Genomic DNA, 20,000 nt, shown 5'->3' with positions numbered 1-20,000 from the left:
AGAGAGACGCCAACCTTTAATAATTAAGTTTGACGTCATTTCAGTGGGAAGCATTCCTTGAATGTTGACCTTGCACTTGTAGGTCCCGCTGTCCTTAAGTGTGACGTTTCGGACGCGAAGGTAATTCGTGTAAAACATGTGCGAGTGAAGACGATGGTGTTCTGTTGTCTGACTAGTCCTCTGGAAGGATAGAAATTATGCTAAATATATATATATATATATATATATATATATATATATATATATATATATATATATGACTGGTAAAAATGTTCTGTTACAACAGCATCCATCTAATAAAAGGAGCCCATAAAAACGCCAAAATATAGAGAGAAAATACTATATTTCAGAGACTGCTGAAGAGGGCGACAGCAGTCTCTGAAATATACTAGTATTTTCTCTCTATATTTTGGCGCTTTTATGGGCTCCTTTTATTAGATATATATATACATAATGTGTCAACATGACTCTCTCTCTCTCTCTCTCTCTCTCTCTCTCTCTCTCTCTCTCTCTCTCTCTCTCCCTCTCTCGAAGTACTCACGTTATCCTTCACGGGCTGAATCCAGGTGAAAGTTGGTTCCGCCTCGTATTTGTTGTCCAAAATTCTGCAGTAGAGTTCCATGTCGTATCCCACCACTGGATAAGTGTTCTTGCTGATGTTCAGCCATGGCGGTGTCGGGGGTCCCAGAACTGAATAAATTTTAGAGACATTGTAGTGATTTTTAGTGATAAATTATCCTTCTTCAGTGTAGTTTCCTATGTTTCGATTATTCCACTCAATGTTTAGATCGATTCATTTATCTGAAGAGATATCAATCTAAAGTTGAATTACGCTTACTGTTGTATATCACTGCATAATCCGTGCACACACACACACACACACACAACACACACATATATATATATATATATAATATATATATATATATATATATATATATATATATATATATCTATATATATAATATATATATATATATATATATATTTATATATTCAATATGTGTGTATATATTATATATACATTTATATATATATATATATATATATATATATATATATACATTTATATATTTATATATATATATATATATATATATATATATATATTGTGGCGAAGTGTCCAAATATTTGGTAATTTCTCTTGCCAATTAAAAATTTTTTACCTCACAACAGCCTGACACCTGAATCTTCATCACACATAAAATACGACTGATTACTCTAAATGCAACAGCGATCCCTTTAAAAACTTATAAATTAATCAAGAACTGAGACTTAAGTTCATTAAAACAGGTGTGAGGTAATCATATATGAGATTAAATTATTATGAGATTAAATTAAAGGCATCAAACCATCAACAACTTTTACAGTCTAATTATTTCCATGGTTCCAACTCACTTCAATAAAATTGAAGGAAAACAGCAAAATTACCACTCTATATTTCTACCTAAGTAAAATTAAGATAATGGTGGGCACTTAAATGAAACACTATTATAAAAATTTTAAATAAAAACAATTTATTTTTAGGTTCAATATTAATAAGTGAAATTCACAATCTCAGGGAAATTTTCTATTACTTGAAAATGACACAAAGTTTAATTAATTCTTGAATTGATCATTAAGCAAAATTAAATCAAAAGTAATTTATCAAGATAATTAATTAATCAAAAATTAAATAATTGAAGTAAGATTCAAACTATTAAGCTACAATTAGAATTTGAAAAGAATTCTAGGTAAATGCAAATTAATTCACGTGTTAAATTAAATATGCAAAGATAAATTAATAAGAAACACCTAACTTAATCAATTAAATTGGGAATGCAAAACAAAACACACCAAAATGTGGAAAATAAGAGATGGCAATCCCCCCCAAAAAACACATACACACACACACACACTTAAAAAAAACTGGATAAATGCAAAAAAAAAATCACCAACACCAAAATGTGAAATAATTGGAATTAATTCACCTAACCACTGTAAATTTGTTTTTAAGTACACTTAAGATTTGTAATAAGACATTATCTTGGTATACCAAATTTCTCCCTTTTTTGGCTGCAGCGTTCAAATTCACTAAACACTCAAAATAGGCGCCATTTTGATATGATACACTTATACAACTCTATTTAGATTCCACTGCTAAACAATATGCTTTTAATAAATTAAATAAATCTTAAAGTTACAAGTGACCATAAAGTACAAAATCTTTACATTAATGTAAAAATCAAAATTCTCTCGGACAAACAGAAAGAGAGAGAGAGAGAGAGCCAGAGTGCCTTAGCATCTCTATCTCACAGTTATTTGTCTCGGAATAACAAATCTTTCTTCTATGGAAGCTTAACGGGTCTGCAAGAAAAATGCCTGACGGGCTTAAAAATGTTTTGGGAACTAGGCACTGATTAATAATTCTCTTTTTAAAAGATGAATAGAAAGAAAATGAGATTAGAACTATAAATAATACTTATTATTACACGGTTTCAGAAAATAAAATTCTCTTAAAATGAAAGGAATATTATAGAATTTTCTCAAATGAAATTAGTGACATCAATTCCTATAGATGACGTATTCTTACATCGAATGTTCTAGAAACTACATGATGCAACTTTACAGAAAAATGGTGTAATAACCACGAGCATTGTTTGATTGACATGTTTTGAAAACAAAAACAAAGAACTTGAATTTTCTTATATCAAGTGATGACAGTAATTTCCTGCTTCGAACAGACAATGTTAAGTTTTCTCTCTTTTCACATTTTACGTTATTCTTAACTTTAAATCATGCTCTTGTGAGTTCTGAACATTCATTATTTAACATATTAACTGTAAGCTAATTTTGATATGGAATCTGAACATATCACAGACACTTTACGACATTACATACAATTACTGAGAAGTTATGCGTTGCGAAAGCAACAAAAGATATATATATAGATATATATATATATATATTATATATATATATATATATATATATATATATATATATATATATATATATATATATATATATATATTTTATATATATATACATATGCATATACATATATTAATAAAAAAAAAAATATATTAAATATTAAATATATATTAATTAATATTATTTTATAATATATTAATATATATATAATATATGAATATATAATATACACACACACGACAGAAGCATAAATAAAACCAGCTCGTGATGACGAGAATGAAATCCTCACCTTCCACATGGAATTCCTTCACCACATCATGAATTTTGCACAGGTAGTCCCCCCTGTGTTCATTCGTCAGGTTTCGGAGAACGAAGCCCACCCTGGGATCCTCCAAAGGACCCCGGTGGATTTCCTAAAATGAACATAACAAGTGACTTTGGGCAATGAAGATATTGGGTAAGATTTAATAGTCAGAAGCTGAAGATATAAGCTTGTGTTAGTATTTTATTTTAACGTAATATCTTTGCGATGAATGTTACAAACTTGTATGTTAAACTTTGAAGTATTTATGTTTCAAGAAACAGCTTGACACGAGGTTAACAGCAAAAGTCCAAGGTTAAAAATAGAAGTTACAAAGTTAACTGAAAAGGTTGAAATAAAGTTCAGGCTTAAAATTGAGAAGCTTTCGTTTGAATCTCATGTGTTAGCTTTTAGGTTCAAATGTCAGATATAAAGTTTAAAGACAAATATTTCAATGCTGCATCTTAGATTTTGTAAGATAAGAGTAAATTGATGAATTGTTGAGAGTTATAGAGTTAACAGAAAAGTTTCAGACTCGGAAATTTAAGTTATATTCAAGTTGTTGAAGTTAAAAGTGATGACTGTATTACAAATCAAATGCCAAATTTAACATTTTAAGTGTTATTAGTTAAATCTGACATTTAACTGTGAAAAAGGGAAAATTAAACCAGATTAATTAGAGGTTAGTGGTTAGAACTGTAAAACTTGATGAATCATAAATTTCAGTTAATAAGATGAAACCAAATTATGAACGTCAGGGGTGTGATGTCAAAGAATAGCCTGTTGATCGTAAGTTAATGTAGTCATCAGTTAAAGGTTATATAACGTCCGTTAGAATTCAAAGTGCAAAACTAAGAGTCATGTTTCACTGATTGCGGACTAAATGTTATTTGTTGTAGCTCATAGGCTAATAAAATATTGAGGGTTATTCTTCGTCGGTTAAGGATTGGCTATTTTCGCTGGTTAAATGTTGCAGGTTTTATGATGTCTGAAAGATTATAACTCACAACTTACAATGAAATGTAACAGGTCAAAGCTCAACAGATAAAATTGTTAGTAGTTGAATGTTACATATCTCTGTTGAAACTATAATTCATGGCTTCAAGTTGAAGTTACATTTCACTGCCCCGTGGTTCAGTGTCGCAATTAATCTTTTTAAATACCATGATTTAAAATTCTAATTATCATAGATTCTACAGCTTAAAATAAAGGTTATATCTTTTAGTTTAAAGGTTAAAACCTAAAAGTTATTTGTTAAATGTTACAAGTTAAAATTCAAGTACAAGTAGAATGATAAGGATATATATTAACTATAAATCACCAAGTATGTTTTGCAGTCACTAGGCTATAAATGGCAATTAGGAGTTATACTTCATATACTGATTGATAAAGTGGAAGTTTATGTTTTAATTTAAATTCCAAAGGATACAGATACATCTTATTGAAAAAGACGTAGTTCGTGGATTATGAGATAAAAGATTAGGGTGAAGTAAAACATAAAAGATTATAAGCCATTTCACTCTTTACCTTGTCACCATGTTCAACAACAACTGTGAGATTGGGGTGGGTAGGCCTACAGTCTAGCACAACTTGGTCGCCTTTATTCCCCTTTATTGTGCCGATTTCTTCACTGAGATGCAGCTCAGCAAAGTCCTTGTCTTTAGCTGCAGAGAAAAGCAGTCGACTTGATCAAGAATAATACTGAATTTACGAAAATTTGGCTCTGATGCCAAGCATTGGGGCATTTTCAGCCCTTTTAGTGCTTTAAACATTGAAAAGAAGGGAGTTCGAGTGGTTTCACAACTAGAATCCAGGTAAAAAAAAAAAAGTCACAGAAAAAAAGTCACGGGAAAAAAGTCGCAATAATCTCTTCTACTGTGAAATTCAGAGCCTTTGTCCCGGTGTTTTTTCGGAATAATTTTTTTCTGTGCTTTTGACAAAGATATTACTTAGTCATAGTATACTTTACATCCCTACCTAAATTTCGGCAGCATTCTTTATTACTTATATTAGAAAAAAGTATATTCATAAGAATGAAATAAAGCAACCGAGGCCAGTGGCGGAACTCTCCAATGTGTGGGTTCAAAGTTAAACGTGACGTAAACATAAGACGACGACCGACATCTCCCACAAGGTGGTGACAACAAACAGCTGTCTCTGAAATTCTGAATGAATATTCGTACCTTGTCAAAGCTTCAAGAATGGCAGCATTGTCCCCGTGGTTGCAGGCCAGCTTTTGTGATTCGACTTGCACAATTGTTTAGAAGTGAGGAGGCTCGTGGCAAACCCTACGTAAGCTTGAACAGGTAAATGAATAATAGGACCCTTTTCTGGGTAAGGAGCACATTCGAACATCCAAGGCTACCAAGTTTTCGTAATTTGTTGACTTCCATAAGATGCAGAAAGATAAGTATATATGCTCTATAATGCAAAGTCTGTTAATTTCTTAGTAAAATATAGCGGAACAACCTTAAAACTTGCTTTGTCAAAAAAAATGTCATGGGTTCTAAATACATCACTGAATGACCTCTATAGGTCCCAGTGCTTGGCTTTAAGTCTAAATTCTATAATCTAATCTCATTCTATGCCATTGTCTATTTATCGTCAGCCATATTAGGAAAAATATCAAAGGAATTACGACGAATGCCAAAGTTTTCTTCCCTTTGTAAATAGATTTTTTTATTATATAATTTTTCAATGGAGATATAGTGATAAAAAGTAATTTCTCGGATTACTTGTGGAAACCCTACTACTACTACTACTACTACTACTACTACTACTACCACTACTACAAAGTGTAAACAAGGAGTATTGGTTGTATTTCATTGTTGCCAGAGGTGGAGACTTTTTCACGAATAGCCAATGATCCATCGAGAGGGAGGCAAGTTAATGACGTCATAAGTTACGTCATTATATCTTCGAAAGACATTCCTCTGAGTTTGCTGGCGGTGTCTACAAGAAGTCGGTGTTACTCTTATAATTACCAGAATTATGCAACTCTCGTAATACAGAATGCAGTCAAAAATTAGGTAGGGATGTAAGATACCCCGTGACAAAGTGTCATCTTTGTCAGGTACATTGATAAAATTTTATTCCGGAAAAACACCGGGACACCGGCAGTGAATCTCATAGTTGATATTGACCCTCAAGGGTTTTAACCCTGTATGTATCCACCTATGCCGCATGTTTAGTACAACCTCGCTGGGAATTTTTTTTTTACCCGGTATAAACATGAAAAAAAAAACCTCCAAATAACATAAAGATATTGACCCCAAAGAAATATTGTGAATTTTTCCCCCTGAGACTTTATTATAGATGGAAAAAAGGAAGCTGGAACAGAGGTCATTAAAAGGCCAAAAAGTGATTGCAGTTAGGGGCCGAAAGGACGCTGCAGACAACCAGATGCACTGGTGACCTTTTACCCTACAGGAAAGGATAATTACTGCTGACAGGAAGGATGTCTAAGGTTAATTAAGGATCAGAAACATTTCCTTTGAAAAAACTTTTATGAATGCTATGGAGACTTGTGAATTAAACAAAGTAGATATTTATGGCAGTGTAGCATCATAGCCAAGAAAAACTACAAATTTGTGTTAAGGGAAGGATTGATACTTACAAAAAAGGTAGACATAAGTAGTGGCCGATGCCCCTGGGTCACTCAGGTCAGTGTTCTCATAATGGCAGTAGTAATGACCTTGACTGTTAGAGTTGTTTAGCTGAAATGTAATAGGCTGATGGTCATTCAGCGGTTATCTGAAATATATCTGTGTTAATATCTCTTTGCACTAAATTTAACATTTGTCAGAAACTTGTCTTTAATATTGTTTGCCAATAGTTAAAGTTTACCTGGCTACGTCTCATACCTGTAATGTGGACACGTGGGTGTCGCCAACTTTTCCATGATTGATCTTTTCTTGAAATCTCTGAAATACAGGAGACAAACAATGCATTCAAAACCTTTTTTTGATTATAGTAGAAAACTGAAACAAATCCTTCTGATCAATATCTGAAAGAATGCAATTTTCTTCAAAAGTACCTTATAAAAGACTTTTTTTTTGTGGCAAATCACGGCCTTTCGGGGAAGAGACTAAGAGAAGTGGTGTTACAGAATTATTGGAATGAGAAGTGAAAAGGAGGTGGAGGTCAAGTTTGTCCGGAGTGATACAGGTAACACCTTATTTATGAGAAACATTACTTGATTAGTCCCTCCAAAGAATGGACAAGTTGCCAAGGACAGATAAAAGGAATCTAGAAGAAAATTCTAAACTCTTCAGCAGAGGGAAAGCAGCAGTCACTAAACCTAGCAATCCCAGTATTGCTGATAAACAATGAATAAATAGATGTCTGTAATAAAACCGTCACAGGTTTTATGACTTTTTCTGCCTTGCATTTAACGTTAGGTCAAATTTACGGTAGCGATTAAAATAACCAAGTACAATATCAAACTGCTTTACAAGTAAATAGTGTGCAATGTAAAACAATACAAATGAAGTCAAGAAAGTTAGCTGTTAAAAGTCAAGATCAGTTTTTAAAATGCGCCGCTTGTCCCTGACCCACAGTGAACAAATACGCTGATAAGAAAGACTCACAACTTCGCGGTCCTGATACTTGAACGTCCAGACGAATTTCTTGTCTCCCTCACAAACCAAGGTCGCATTTTCATGTACCAAAAGCTCTTCCTCGTGTTTGGTTTTAGGAGGCTTCACCAAGTCCGTCTGACTTTGTACTGCTGAAATGAAAAGGCGCTTTTAGGAGTTTGTTTATTTTATCAAGTTGTTCTTTGCTTCTTTCTGTTGGCAGCTTTCTTAAGCAGCAAAATTATTGTAATCTTGAGAGAGAAGGGTACTATAGATCTTTTACTTTTTGTCCGTCCCATAATTATAATCATGAGAAAAGCGACTATATATTGTATAGTTTCTAATATGGGTACTATAATTGGCCAATACTCGACAATCAGTATTATAGGAAAAGGGTCAATATATTGTATAGTTTTTCAGAATAAGGACTGTAACCGGAGGTGAAATAACCTGTGGGCAGAATTTAAAGAGAAATATGATTTAGTAATCAACCACTACTGTAACCATCGGCAATGATACTGGTTACTCAGAAGCGTGTTAACTTCCTTGAATTACCAAAATACAATGGTCAACATAAGATGATCCTGTGGTAGGGTATAAGAATACTACCACCGAGGTCCTGCGTGTCGTAAAAGGCAACTAAAAGGAAAGTGGCTGCCTTGTAGTCTTACTTTTTAGTAAAAGGCTAGGCCCACCGCCGATAACTGTGGAAACTGCTGTCTTGCATTCTTGCATTTTAGTGAAAGACTAGGCCCACTGCCAATAACTGTGGAAACTGCTGCCTTGCAGTCTTACTTTTTAGTGAAAGACTAGGCCTAGGCCACCGCCAATAACTGTGGAAACTGCTGTCTTGCATTCTTACTTTTTAGTGAAAGACTAGACCTAGGCCACCGCCAATAACTGTGGAAACTGCTGCCTTGCATTCTTACATTTTAGTGAAAGACTAGACCTAGGCCACCGCCAATAACTGTGGAAACTGCTGCCTTGCATTCTTACTTTTTAGTGAAAGACTAGACCTAGGCCACTGCCAATAACTGTGGAAACTGCTGCCTTGCATTCTTACTTTTTAGTAAAAGGATAGGCCCACCACCAATAATTGTGGAAACGCTGCCTTGCAGTCTTACTTTTTAGTAAAAGAGTAGGCCCACCGACAATAACTGTGGAAACTGCTGCCTTGATAGAAGGCAGTGGAGAAGGCGCATCAGGCAATCGATCCCTTAATGTAGGGATAACGGATGGAAAGAAAAGAATGATCAACATATGAATCTAAACATATATGAAACTACACAAGTATAGAAATTAACTGAACAATAACTGAAAAGTTTAAAAAACTAAAAACAGAAAACACTAAAAAAATTTATGATTCACTATTAAAACACTCACTTTGAGGACACGAAGGCAGACAGACAAACATATAGTCGGTAGAGCTGTCAGCTCCTATTTGAGTTAAGACTGGCAGAATAGATTTTTAATCCAGCTTAAGAAAATTGTTCGAAATCAAGTGTAATTGTTTTAATTTTTCTTTATTTATCTAATGCGTTCGTGTATTTTCTAAATGTTCATATGCCAGTATCTCATACTTAACCTTACTCATATCTACCTGTCAACAGACATTGACAAGACTATAGCGAGTTACATTCACAGACAAGTTAGCCGACGTTAACAAAGACAAAAACGGTTCACTGATAAAAGATAAGGAAATTCATATCTGGGTCTTACCTGTGAAACTTGGCCCAAGAAGCAATAAAATGTAGATTTCCAGTTCCCTCATTCTGAAGGAGTCGTTTTTTTCACCTTGGAAAAGTTGATGGAGAACCTGTAAGATAAATAAATAATAACTTAGTCCTATGGATATTTTGAAGTATAGATTTTGAATTTTTATTTTTTATTTTTACTTGAGTAAAGAAATAGCCTCCAACAACATTGGTTAGAAAATGAACGATGTTATGCAAATACAAATGTTCAGAGTTCTTGCATATTTTCAGTCACAAAACACCAATGTCATTAGAAGAAATAACCGTTTTTTTTGTGTGTGTGTTTTTTTTTACATCTCTCTTCTATGCTTCGTCTACACTCTACACCTTTTGTACTTAGGTATCTATTTATCTAATAGTAAATTTATTTGCCCATTTCGTATAAAAGTATGCAATAATGAAAATGGTCCTACTTTCTCATCCTGAGGGCTTTGAAAACAACCCAAGAATCAGCAGGTTCGTGAACCTTTTCTGCAGGTGTGTGAAGCAGCCAATATTGGGGAAAATTTCTACACAAGCCAGTTAAGTATGAATAAAGGCGTGATCGTCAATGTTTGTTTTCCTCTAGAGCTACCCCTGCTTGGATAAAGATTTTTATTTTATTGTTGACGATACTTTTATACGGAAGTAAAGGAAAAAAAAAGAAAGAAACACTGATCGGCAACGCTGAATACTGACGGCTGTGGTTGAAAGCGTTTCCGGGCAACATGGACAGCTGTTTGAGTCAAACAGCTGTTCATGTTTCCAGGAAATAGCCTGCTTCGTTTGACTTCATTCGTCTTTGGCCTTGTTTGAAAGAGCGTTAATGTTTGGTTGATATGCTTTCCTGTGCGTATTAAGAAAGTTGCATTATATTCCGCTGTGTATTAAATTGTATTTGTTTTCACGTATGTGAACTTATAGGTGATATCTGTCTTCATGTTAAAGTGAAGACGAGGAGAAATCAGGAGGAGAAACATTCTATATTGAAAAGAGAGAAAGGGCTGGATGAAAGGAAGCGAAACTCAAGTTCTGTCGAATGCCTGAGACCTTCAGTTTGTCTTTGATGGGTTGAAGATATTGTACGCGAATGAATACAGAATGTAATCGTGAAAAAATTAGAACAAAAATAAAGGCGATGAGAATAAATAAACGATAGAAATTCACCAAACTTGATGGGAAATGAATACTGATAATATTGACGGAATATAGTTCAAACATTCGTATGATGATTGATAGGCACCAGATCATAAGATCAAAGGGATGGAGAGAATAGGAAAGTGTGACTCACTATTCCATTTGCCACATTAAAAAACACAAAATATTTCCAAACTTTCAGGTTATAATAGGAGTGGTAAGATGGCAGCTTTGCGAGAGCGTCATTGTCTCCTGAATAGCGACTCATCAAGAATAGCTATCAGTGCGAAATACGATATCTATATTAAAAATAAACAAGTAAATAAATAGATTGAGGTAAATACCGCCTAAGTTCAAAGAGCAGTTCAAGGCGGACAGCAAAAAAATAACTAAATGCTTGAGGGAATAGCAGAAGCAATAACAATTGCCCTCATGCCATGGATTAATTGAGGTGAATGGCCGTTTGATTGTCTCAGATATGGAAGTGGCAACAAAACGATATATTTCCTTTGCAATTTCTTTATTTATTTTTCTCTAGAAGAGTGCGTGTGGATTACCTTCAGTTTATGTTCTAACTTCTATTTATATGTTTATTTCACTACCAACTGGGAATCTTCTTGCTCGCAGTGAAATAGAAATAGGTCATTCTTTCAAGACCAGTGCACACTGGGTTAGGGGGCTGGCGATATCCATAATACATTTTATGTTTATATTAAAACTTCCGTTCGAATAGGCCTATTCGGTTGATCCAAATATTCGACGTGTGATTGACTCACTATTTTATAGTTTTATCGGAGGAAAATAACCCTTTTCCATATATATTAGCGTATACAACACGATCAACTCTCTATAGTAGCCAACAAAGTCACAATGACCTGAGACTTCTGTGCATTACCGCTTGGAGTTCAGGAGAGAATGTTCTAAGACTGGCTTTCGTTGAGGATTAAAGATAAGTTTCATGAGAAAAGACGCTGTTAATGTTACAACGTGATATACGTATGTGACTCTTTCACTTTACTCATGGTATATAAATGACAATGACTTCAATTCCAATCCATTAGAGCCAACAAAGTCTTACGTAATTATTTCAGTGAATAAAAATACATCCAATAAGGAAATAAGTAAAGGGTATTGAATATTTTGAACAAAAATAAATAAAAACATGAATTTAGAGAGATATTTGTCTTCTTTCCCACCGGTATCCCTACATTAAGGGGTCGGTTGCCTGGTGCCCCTTTTCCACTGCCTTCTATCAAATGCATCATCCTCCACCAAACCTCTTCTCTCCGTGTCTTCCTTCACTTTATCTCGCCATCTATTTCTCTGTCTCCCTCTCGATCTTCCTCTAATAGGTTCCTTCCAAGCCCTCTTCACTCCCTCCTCATCACGCATCCTCAACACATGCCCATACCACCTCAATGTGACCATCTTATTACCTCTAATTTTTACTAAGCTTGGCCTTTTTATTTCGTCATTTTCCAATCTCTCAAGCAGCGATATTCCCAATACCACCTCAGCATTCTTATCTCTCTTCTCTCAACCTTTACTTCCTTTTTTCTTCTTAGAGCCCATGTTTCTGAACCATACATTAACACTGGTCTTATATTGTGCTATAGATTTTGACGTTTAGCTTGACTGGCATTTTCTTATCACATACTACTCCAGCTACTTCTCTCAACTTACCCCATGCAGCTTTTATCTTACTGTCATCTTCAGTTCACATCCTCCCTCTTAGCATAAAGTAGATCCTAAATATTTAAACTTTTCCACCTGTTTTATAATCGAACCTCTTCCTCCTTGCATTACTATTCTGCCTCTATCTTCCCTACTTCTCACCAAAACCTCTGTTTTAAGACATCTCTCTCTAAAGACTCCTGCCACTCTCCAACCCTTCTCTGTAGGTCTTCCTCATTTTCAGCAGTAATCACCAGATCATCGGCGAACAGCAACTCCCACAGCTCTTTATTCCTGATCTTTTCACTCAACACATCCATGACCAGCACAAACAAAAATGGCCTTAATGCTGACCCCTGATGTAATCCAGGATTAACTTCAAACTTTTCTGTTTCCCCAACTATTGTTATTAATTTTGTGCTCGTTGTTTGATATATTATCTCGACCAGCCTAACCAATTTTTCTGGGACTTTCCTCTTCCTCAAACACCAAAACATCACTTCTCTTGGGATTCTATCATATGCTTTTTCTAGTTCTATAAATGCACAATAGAGCTCCTGGTTTCCCTCTAGCCTCTTTTCCTGTGGCTGTCTTACTATAAAGATGGCATCGACCATCCCACTTCCTCTCATGAATCCATACTGTTGTGTCCCGATCTTTACAATCTCGTAATCTCTTATCCAGTATCCTCTCTAAAACTTTCAGTCCATGCTCTGTTAGTTTAATTCCCCTGTGGTTACCACAATCCATGACATCTCCCTTCTGCTTGTATATATATATACCATTAGACTCTCTTCCCAGTCCCTTGGCATTCCTTCCTCTTCTCATATAGCTTTTAATAAATCCGGCGTCCATTTCTCCCCCTCTGTACCTAGTAATTTGATCATTTCAATTTGGAACTCTGATGGACCTGGTGCTTTAACATTCTTCATTTTACATAATGCTCTACCCCCATCTCCCCTCTCTCATTTTCAGTATTCAAAAGTTGTTCAAAATACACTTTCCATTTCTTCTTAATGTCTGCATCGCTATACAATATATGTCCATCTCTATCCTTGATGACACCCAGTTTACCTAAATCCTGTCTCTCCCTTTTCCTCAAGTTTGAAATCTTACAGCTATCCTTTTGTCCTTCTCTTATTCCTACCCTTTCATTCAACTGCTCTGCTGCCCTTATAATAGCCATACCTACCCTCTTTCCCACATCTCTCTCCTCTTCTCTCTACAATTCTTCTGTACCCTGTGCATGCCTTACTTTCCAGCCCATTAAATGCTTTTGATTCTCTTTTCGTTGACTCTTGCACCTCTCCATTCCACCACTAGTTTTCTCCTCTCAACACATCATATCCGCTGGTTCTTCCCATCAGTTCCTCTGCTTCCCCACAAATATTTCTCTGATGTCTGCCCAGATATTTTCCACTCTGTTACCTTGTCCAGATTCTCCATTCCACCTGTCCAGCCATCTCTCTCTCACAGTCCTCCTAAATTGCTCCCCCTTTCTCTTTTAAGGTCCACCATTACCGACCTATGTTGTTTAACATACGCTTCTCCCAAGATCACTTTGCAGTTCATCACATTGCTTTTGTCAGCTCCTTTAATCAGGATGTAATCTATTTGGCTTTGCACTCCTCTGCTTTCATAAGTTATTGAGTACTTATCCAACTTCTGAAACCATGCGTTCATACATGCTAATTCAAAACTCGGAATGAACTCTAATATATAACCCCATCTTCATTTCTAGCTCCAAACCCAAGGCCTCCATGTACCTCCTCATACCCATCTCTTCTCTTGCCCCACCCTGCCATTCATATCAGCTCCTATTATTAGTTCCTTCTCTCTTACTGTTCTAATGACAGCCTCAAACTCTTGTCTAAATTATTCTTTCTCTTGCTCTTGGGGCCCCATCTGAGGAGTGTATGCTGACATTGTATTTACTACTTTGTCCCCTATTATTACTGGAATCTTTAAAACCCTATCATTTACTCTTTACTTCTACCGCCTTTTCCTTCCATTTGTTACTTACTATAATTCCAACTCCATTTCTTCCCTCTTGTGACCCGCTGTAATAGAGCTTATACCTTCTAGTTGCACTCCTCTTCCACCCAGTCTCCTGCACTCACAAGAAATCTATCTTCCTCTTATCTTCCACTCTTTCACTAAATTCTTTGGCCCTGTCGTGACCCCTGCAGTACCCCTCCTCCATTTATCACACCAATAGGGGGATTCTGACTTGCGTCGCTTACAGGGGACGCCCTAGCCGCATTCATATTCCTTAAAACATCAGGCATGGTTTATTGTTTGGCAAAGAGGTTTTTACGACCGCATACCCTTGCTGTCACCAACCACAATTATTGGCAGTGGCCCTCGTCTTTGACTAAAGAGTCCACCTGCAAGGCAGCAGTTTCCACAGTTATTGGCGGTGGGCTTAAACTTCTACTAAAAACAAAGACTGCAGTGGGCCTAGACTTTTACTAAAAAGTACGACTGCAAGGCAGCAATTTCTACAGTTAATGGCGGTGGGCCTAGCTTTTCACTAAAAAGTAATACTGCAAAGCAGCACCTGTCCTTTTAGTCGGCTTTTACAACACGCTGGACCTACGGTGGTAGTATTCTTACACCCTTACCACAGGGGAAATTTAAAAAGATATATCTAATTCATATAGATATATATGTAACAAACAAAAATAAATAATTAAATGGAAATATTTTTATATAAATAAAATTTTAAATATATTTATATAAATACAATTTTAAATTTTTGTTTATTCATAAATGAATAAACAAAATAAGTAAATAAATACAAAGAATTAAATTTAATTCTAGAAACATTATTGCATAGCAAAAATGCAAAATTTAAATAAATGATTGACTCAATAAATAAATATATATAAATTAAACCAAAAGAGATAGAAAATAACTAAAAATAAAATTAGTTAAACCAAACGTATTAAAAGATGACATTATTATTATAAATATGAAATTTAAATAAAAAATTTACGTACAAGTTAAAAAGTTCCGCATAAATGTATAAAATATGAATTAATACATTTAAGCAAAACTAATGAATAAATAAAAAGAACCGTCTAACAGAGTTCATAAGGTATATATAAAGTAAATTGCGTAAATGAAAATGAGATTAATGATTAAAATAAGAGAAATGGATATAAATTTTTTATTAAAAATTAATAATCATAAAACTAATAAGTGGATAACTATAAAGTAGTAGCGATGGTGTCAGTATGAAGGTAGAGGAAAATGCCAGTTGTATCCCTCGCAAGAAGAGGCCGACACGAGGATCATTCTGCACCTGATTGATATTGGTAAATCGACCTCAGAAGACCATAGTATTATAGTAGATATAGCGATGTGCCTCTTTTGTACAGCTTTAGGTAGTTTACTCTGTCAAATGCTTCTCTCACATCTACAAATCAATAGGAAAGCAGTATGTAGCTGCAGTTGTCGGTTGAGTGGTTTGCTTTAGATACGAAAGCGCATTAGATGTTTCAGTGATCTGGGTCCAAAGCAGCAGCCAGATTAGCCTTGTTTCTTGTCTTAATATTTAAGTTAGATCTAGGTCGCCTTTCGCCGTGAGGAGAGGTCAAACATGTGCGGGTAAGTGCGTCTTATGCCTAGATGTTATCTTGACATTTGACAAATGTGAACGTGTCAAAAAATATTTATGTGTCGTTTAAGGCCACGTGCTGTTTACTTGGGTCATTAAGTATCCAATTATTATTTAGCCATTTACCTCCAGCTTACTCGGGACACGTGTAAGATTTTCCCCTCGCGCATAAGTAGTTGCAAAAGCCAAAATCGATATATTAAAAACTCATAAATGAATTAATGCTTGACGAAGAATGAGCTTAGGTTCATGTATATATACTTTATGGATTTTACATTACAATCTTTAATGTTTAACAAAGTTTTACCTCATTTTTTCTATTCTCTATAAACAATAATATTACATCCACATCCAAGAACAACAATTTAAGCTTCATGGTGGTCGTAGTGGAATGTGAGCAAAGACTATGTTAACGCCAAGAATTAGCAGCGATATCCTAAAATTAGTTGGTTCAATTTCGTTTTTTTAGGGAATGCACCGGAACCAGTATATCAAGTTCCGGCCGGAACCGAAACTAGAAACCATTCAGTACTAAAATGTAAACGAGGAGAAACACTCTCGCCTGCTGAATCGTACAGGAGAACAACTTTTACTCCATCATAATCTTCCATGATTCCAGCTCACAGACCCAAGAAAATAAATAAACGCAAATTAGTTTAGCACAGTCATAGTTTGATATATTAATGACGAAAACGAACGCTTGTTTTCCAAATATAAATTGGTGAAAATATGAAGAAAAAGCCTTAATTAGCATAACATTAATTATAAGTTTAGTACAGTAAGATTTTAGTTTCCGTATACGTATAATTGAAGATAAGGAACTTTTTTTCTGCACCTCTACCGTTGGTTGATAAACTAAAGAATAAATCTTAATTCTTAGCCATTATAATTTTGGTTAACAACAAAGTTTATCTTGCAATAAAAGTACTTGAGAGATAACTGTTGTATATTAATAATTACTTCATATTTTCCCAATGAAATAATGTAAATGAAAAGTTGAAAAATATCAAGATTAGATATAAATGCAAATAGTTAAAAATGTAAGCATTATGATAACTACCGAGACGTCCAATTTTCCTTAGATGTATTTTCAACTCGTGGAATAAATTTGCGATTATCACGTTTGTGAGAAATGTTCCCGTGAGAACGTAAACATAATGAAATTTTCCTAAGGGAGACATTTTCATCGGTTACAATGTCGGCGTGACTCAGCGCCGGTCACCAACGATGATAGCGATAAGCCTCGCAATAATAATGACCGTCGTCCAGAATTTTGACGCGGTAATTAATTTTGTCTCTGTTATTAATGTAGCGCCTGAGCTTATCACGAAAGAGGTAATATTTAATCATTTAGACTATGTTTCTGTCGTGCCCGTTGTCTTCATTTACGTAAGTACCGTCAACATCATAGTTACGGGTCCCACTAATAATGTCACTTTAAACCTAGTTTAACGTCCCACATGGGCGCCCGCACGTAGGGGCAAGGGGGCCACTTGCCCCCCTCCCCCGAAATGCTGCATATATATATATATATATATATATATATATATATATATATATATATATATATATATATATATATATGTGTGTGTGTGTGTGTGTGTGTGTGTGTGTATGAACATATATATATATATATATATATATATATATATATTATATATATATATATATATATATATGTGTATGTGTGTGTGCGTGCGTGTGTGTATGAACTATATATATATATATATATATATATATATATATATATATATATATATATATATATATATATATATATATCTGCATATGTATATATATATATGTATATATATACATATTTATATATATATATATATATATATATATATATATATATATACTACTACATATATATATATATATATATATATATATATATATACGTACATAAATACACATAATTAAATTATTCGTTAAAGAAGTGCAGGCGCTGATACTGTTTTTGGAATTAAACTGTAAGTTCAAAGGGTTAAAAGTTTGTCTGCTTCAGACTAGAAAATATCCATGTATGAATTAAGATTTGCCCACCCGCCCCAACCCCCTTTGAAAATTTGCTGCAGGCGCCCATGACGTCCCATTGAATTATTTAGTGAAGTTCCATGAGAGAAATTCCTAGGGATAATTCACATTGAAGCTCTTGTACTACATAATGGGTCTATAGACTATCCTGTTACATTTTAATCCAACGAGAATTAAAGGAAAACGTAGGACTAAGTAGCTGCAGAATTTCAGAAGACAGGCAGACGTTACTAAAACTTTACTTATGAATTTATGGAAGTGGTAAATGGACTGGATTTTAGGAAAGATTGTGGTTGCCAAACATGCTCTGGTAGGTTCTAGAAAACATGATCCTGATAAAAGCCTGACGGATTCACCATAGATAGCGGCGTGACCACTGCCACAGGAAACAGCTGCCTTGAGTAGCTACTACTTTGTTGAAGCTCAAACCGGAAAATAATTCCGAGGGACTTGCTTTGTGACCGAGCAGGAGTCATGAATCTGAAGAAGGTTCTGTTTTGCTGATTCATTTTCTGCAATGAGTTGCCTTTTTATCTCAGTGGAAAGGTTTTCTGCACTTGCAACGCATGGCAGATTACGATGACCTTTCCTTCTATCCAGAGAATTGATGTTTCCGTGAATCTGTCTAGTGAAGAGTGTAGGCGTGGTCTTGAAATAGGCCTAAGCATATTTAAACCCTCTCCCGTACTGAATATCAAGTATAATATAAAGTTCCAGATATACTCGTAGATACATAATTGATGCTGCAACTATGGTTCACCTGATGTTAAAATTAATGGAAGCATACCAAGTTTTGCTGAAATTGATAATAATTGCCAACAATTTCTCTTAACCCTGTATTTGGAGCAGCTAATGTTAAGTCAATTTTCAGAACCAAGGTCCACCATTGATTTAATATTTGAATTTTGAGTTAGACTATAATTATTATTTTCTCACCTTTCTGAACCTACCAGTTATTAGAGGAAACCGTTTAGTGAGTGTATAGTTGTACCAGACCCACAATGGTAAATAGATTATTAACAGATATAAGATTATTATGAGAAACAGCAAAAGTAAGTCTATGAACGGCTCATACACTAGGTCTATGAACCAAATGGCTGAATTTGCCAAGTTACGGTACGAGGGGGGACCCAAAAGTAACCGGAATTGTGTCATAGAATTTTATTCAGTTATTGTTACATGTTTACAGTCTTATCACCTTCAAAGTATTCTCCACTTGAAGCAATGCTCTTATCCAGACGTGTTTTCCACTGTTGAAAGCAATTCTGGAACTCTTGTGAAGTTATGGCTTTTAATGACTCCGTTGTTTTCTTCTGAACCTCTTCAACGTCTGCAAAACGTTTTCCTTTGAGGGCTTTCTTCATTCGGGGGAACAAAAAGAAGTCACAGGGAGCAAGATCGGGTGAATAGGGAGGGTGGGTAAGTGGGGTCATGCCATTCTTGGTCAGAAACTGTCCCACACTCAAGGCGGTGTGCGCTGGTGCATTGTCGTGATGAAGCCACCACCCTCCACTTTGCCACAGGTCGGGGGATTTCCGTCTCACGGAATCTCGCAAACGCTTCAGCACTTGAGTGTGAGACAGTTTCTGACCAAGAATGGCATGACCCCACTTACCCACCCTCCCTATTCACCTGATCTTGCTCCCTGTGACTTCTTTTTGTTCCCCCGAATGAAGAAAGCCCTCAAAGGAAAACGTTTTGCAGACGTTGAAGAGGTTCAGAAGAAAACGACGGAGTCATTAAAAGCCATAACTTCACAAGAGTTCCAGAATTGCATTCAACAGTGGAAAACACGTCTGGATAAGTGCATTGCTTCAAATGGAGAATACTTTGAAGGTGATAAGACTGTAAACATGTAACAATAACTGAATAAAATTCTATGACACAATTCCGGTTACTTTTGGGTCCCCCCTCGTATCTCGGTTCAGACAAGTTCAGAAGAACCACACCCTGTAGATGAGGCTTAGACAATTTAAAAAGAAAAAATATGGAGACTTGACTTA

The 20,000-nt window shown here is 35.1% G+C and overlaps 1 protein-coding gene across 1 annotated transcript in view; it reads right to left on the bottom strand.

The window, feature by feature from the left end:
- LOC135209965 (vascular endothelial growth factor receptor 1-like) overlaps positions 1-20,000 on the bottom strand; it is a 24,930-nt gene that overhangs the window by 1,674 nt on the left and 3,256 nt on the right. Inside the window, exons 2-9 of the mRNA XM_064242691.1 lie at positions 9,511-9,607; positions 7,804-7,943; positions 7,078-7,137; positions 6,831-6,930; positions 4,742-4,878; positions 3,203-3,326; positions 542-690; positions 15-180 (exon numbers count right to left, since the gene is read on the bottom strand). Coding sequence (XP_064098761.1) covers positions 15-180; positions 542-690; positions 3,203-3,326; positions 4,742-4,878; positions 6,831-6,930; positions 7,078-7,137; positions 7,804-7,943; positions 9,511-9,562 — 928 coding nt within the window. The 5' untranslated portion in view covers positions 9,563-9,607. The remainder of the gene's footprint in view (positions 1-14; positions 181-541; positions 691-3,202; positions 3,327-4,741; positions 4,879-6,830; positions 6,931-7,077; positions 7,138-7,803; positions 7,944-9,510; positions 9,608-20,000) is intronic.

Source organism: Macrobrachium nipponense, chromosome 39, assembly GCF_015104395.2.
Source record: "Macrobrachium nipponense isolate FS-2020 chromosome 39, ASM1510439v2, whole genome shotgun sequence".
In the NCBI taxonomy this organism is placed as follows: Eukaryota; Metazoa; Arthropoda; class Malacostraca; order Decapoda; family Palaemonidae; genus Macrobrachium; species Macrobrachium nipponense.
Note: the sequence above shows the minus strand (reverse complement) of the source record. Positions and strands in the feature narration are given on the sequence as shown.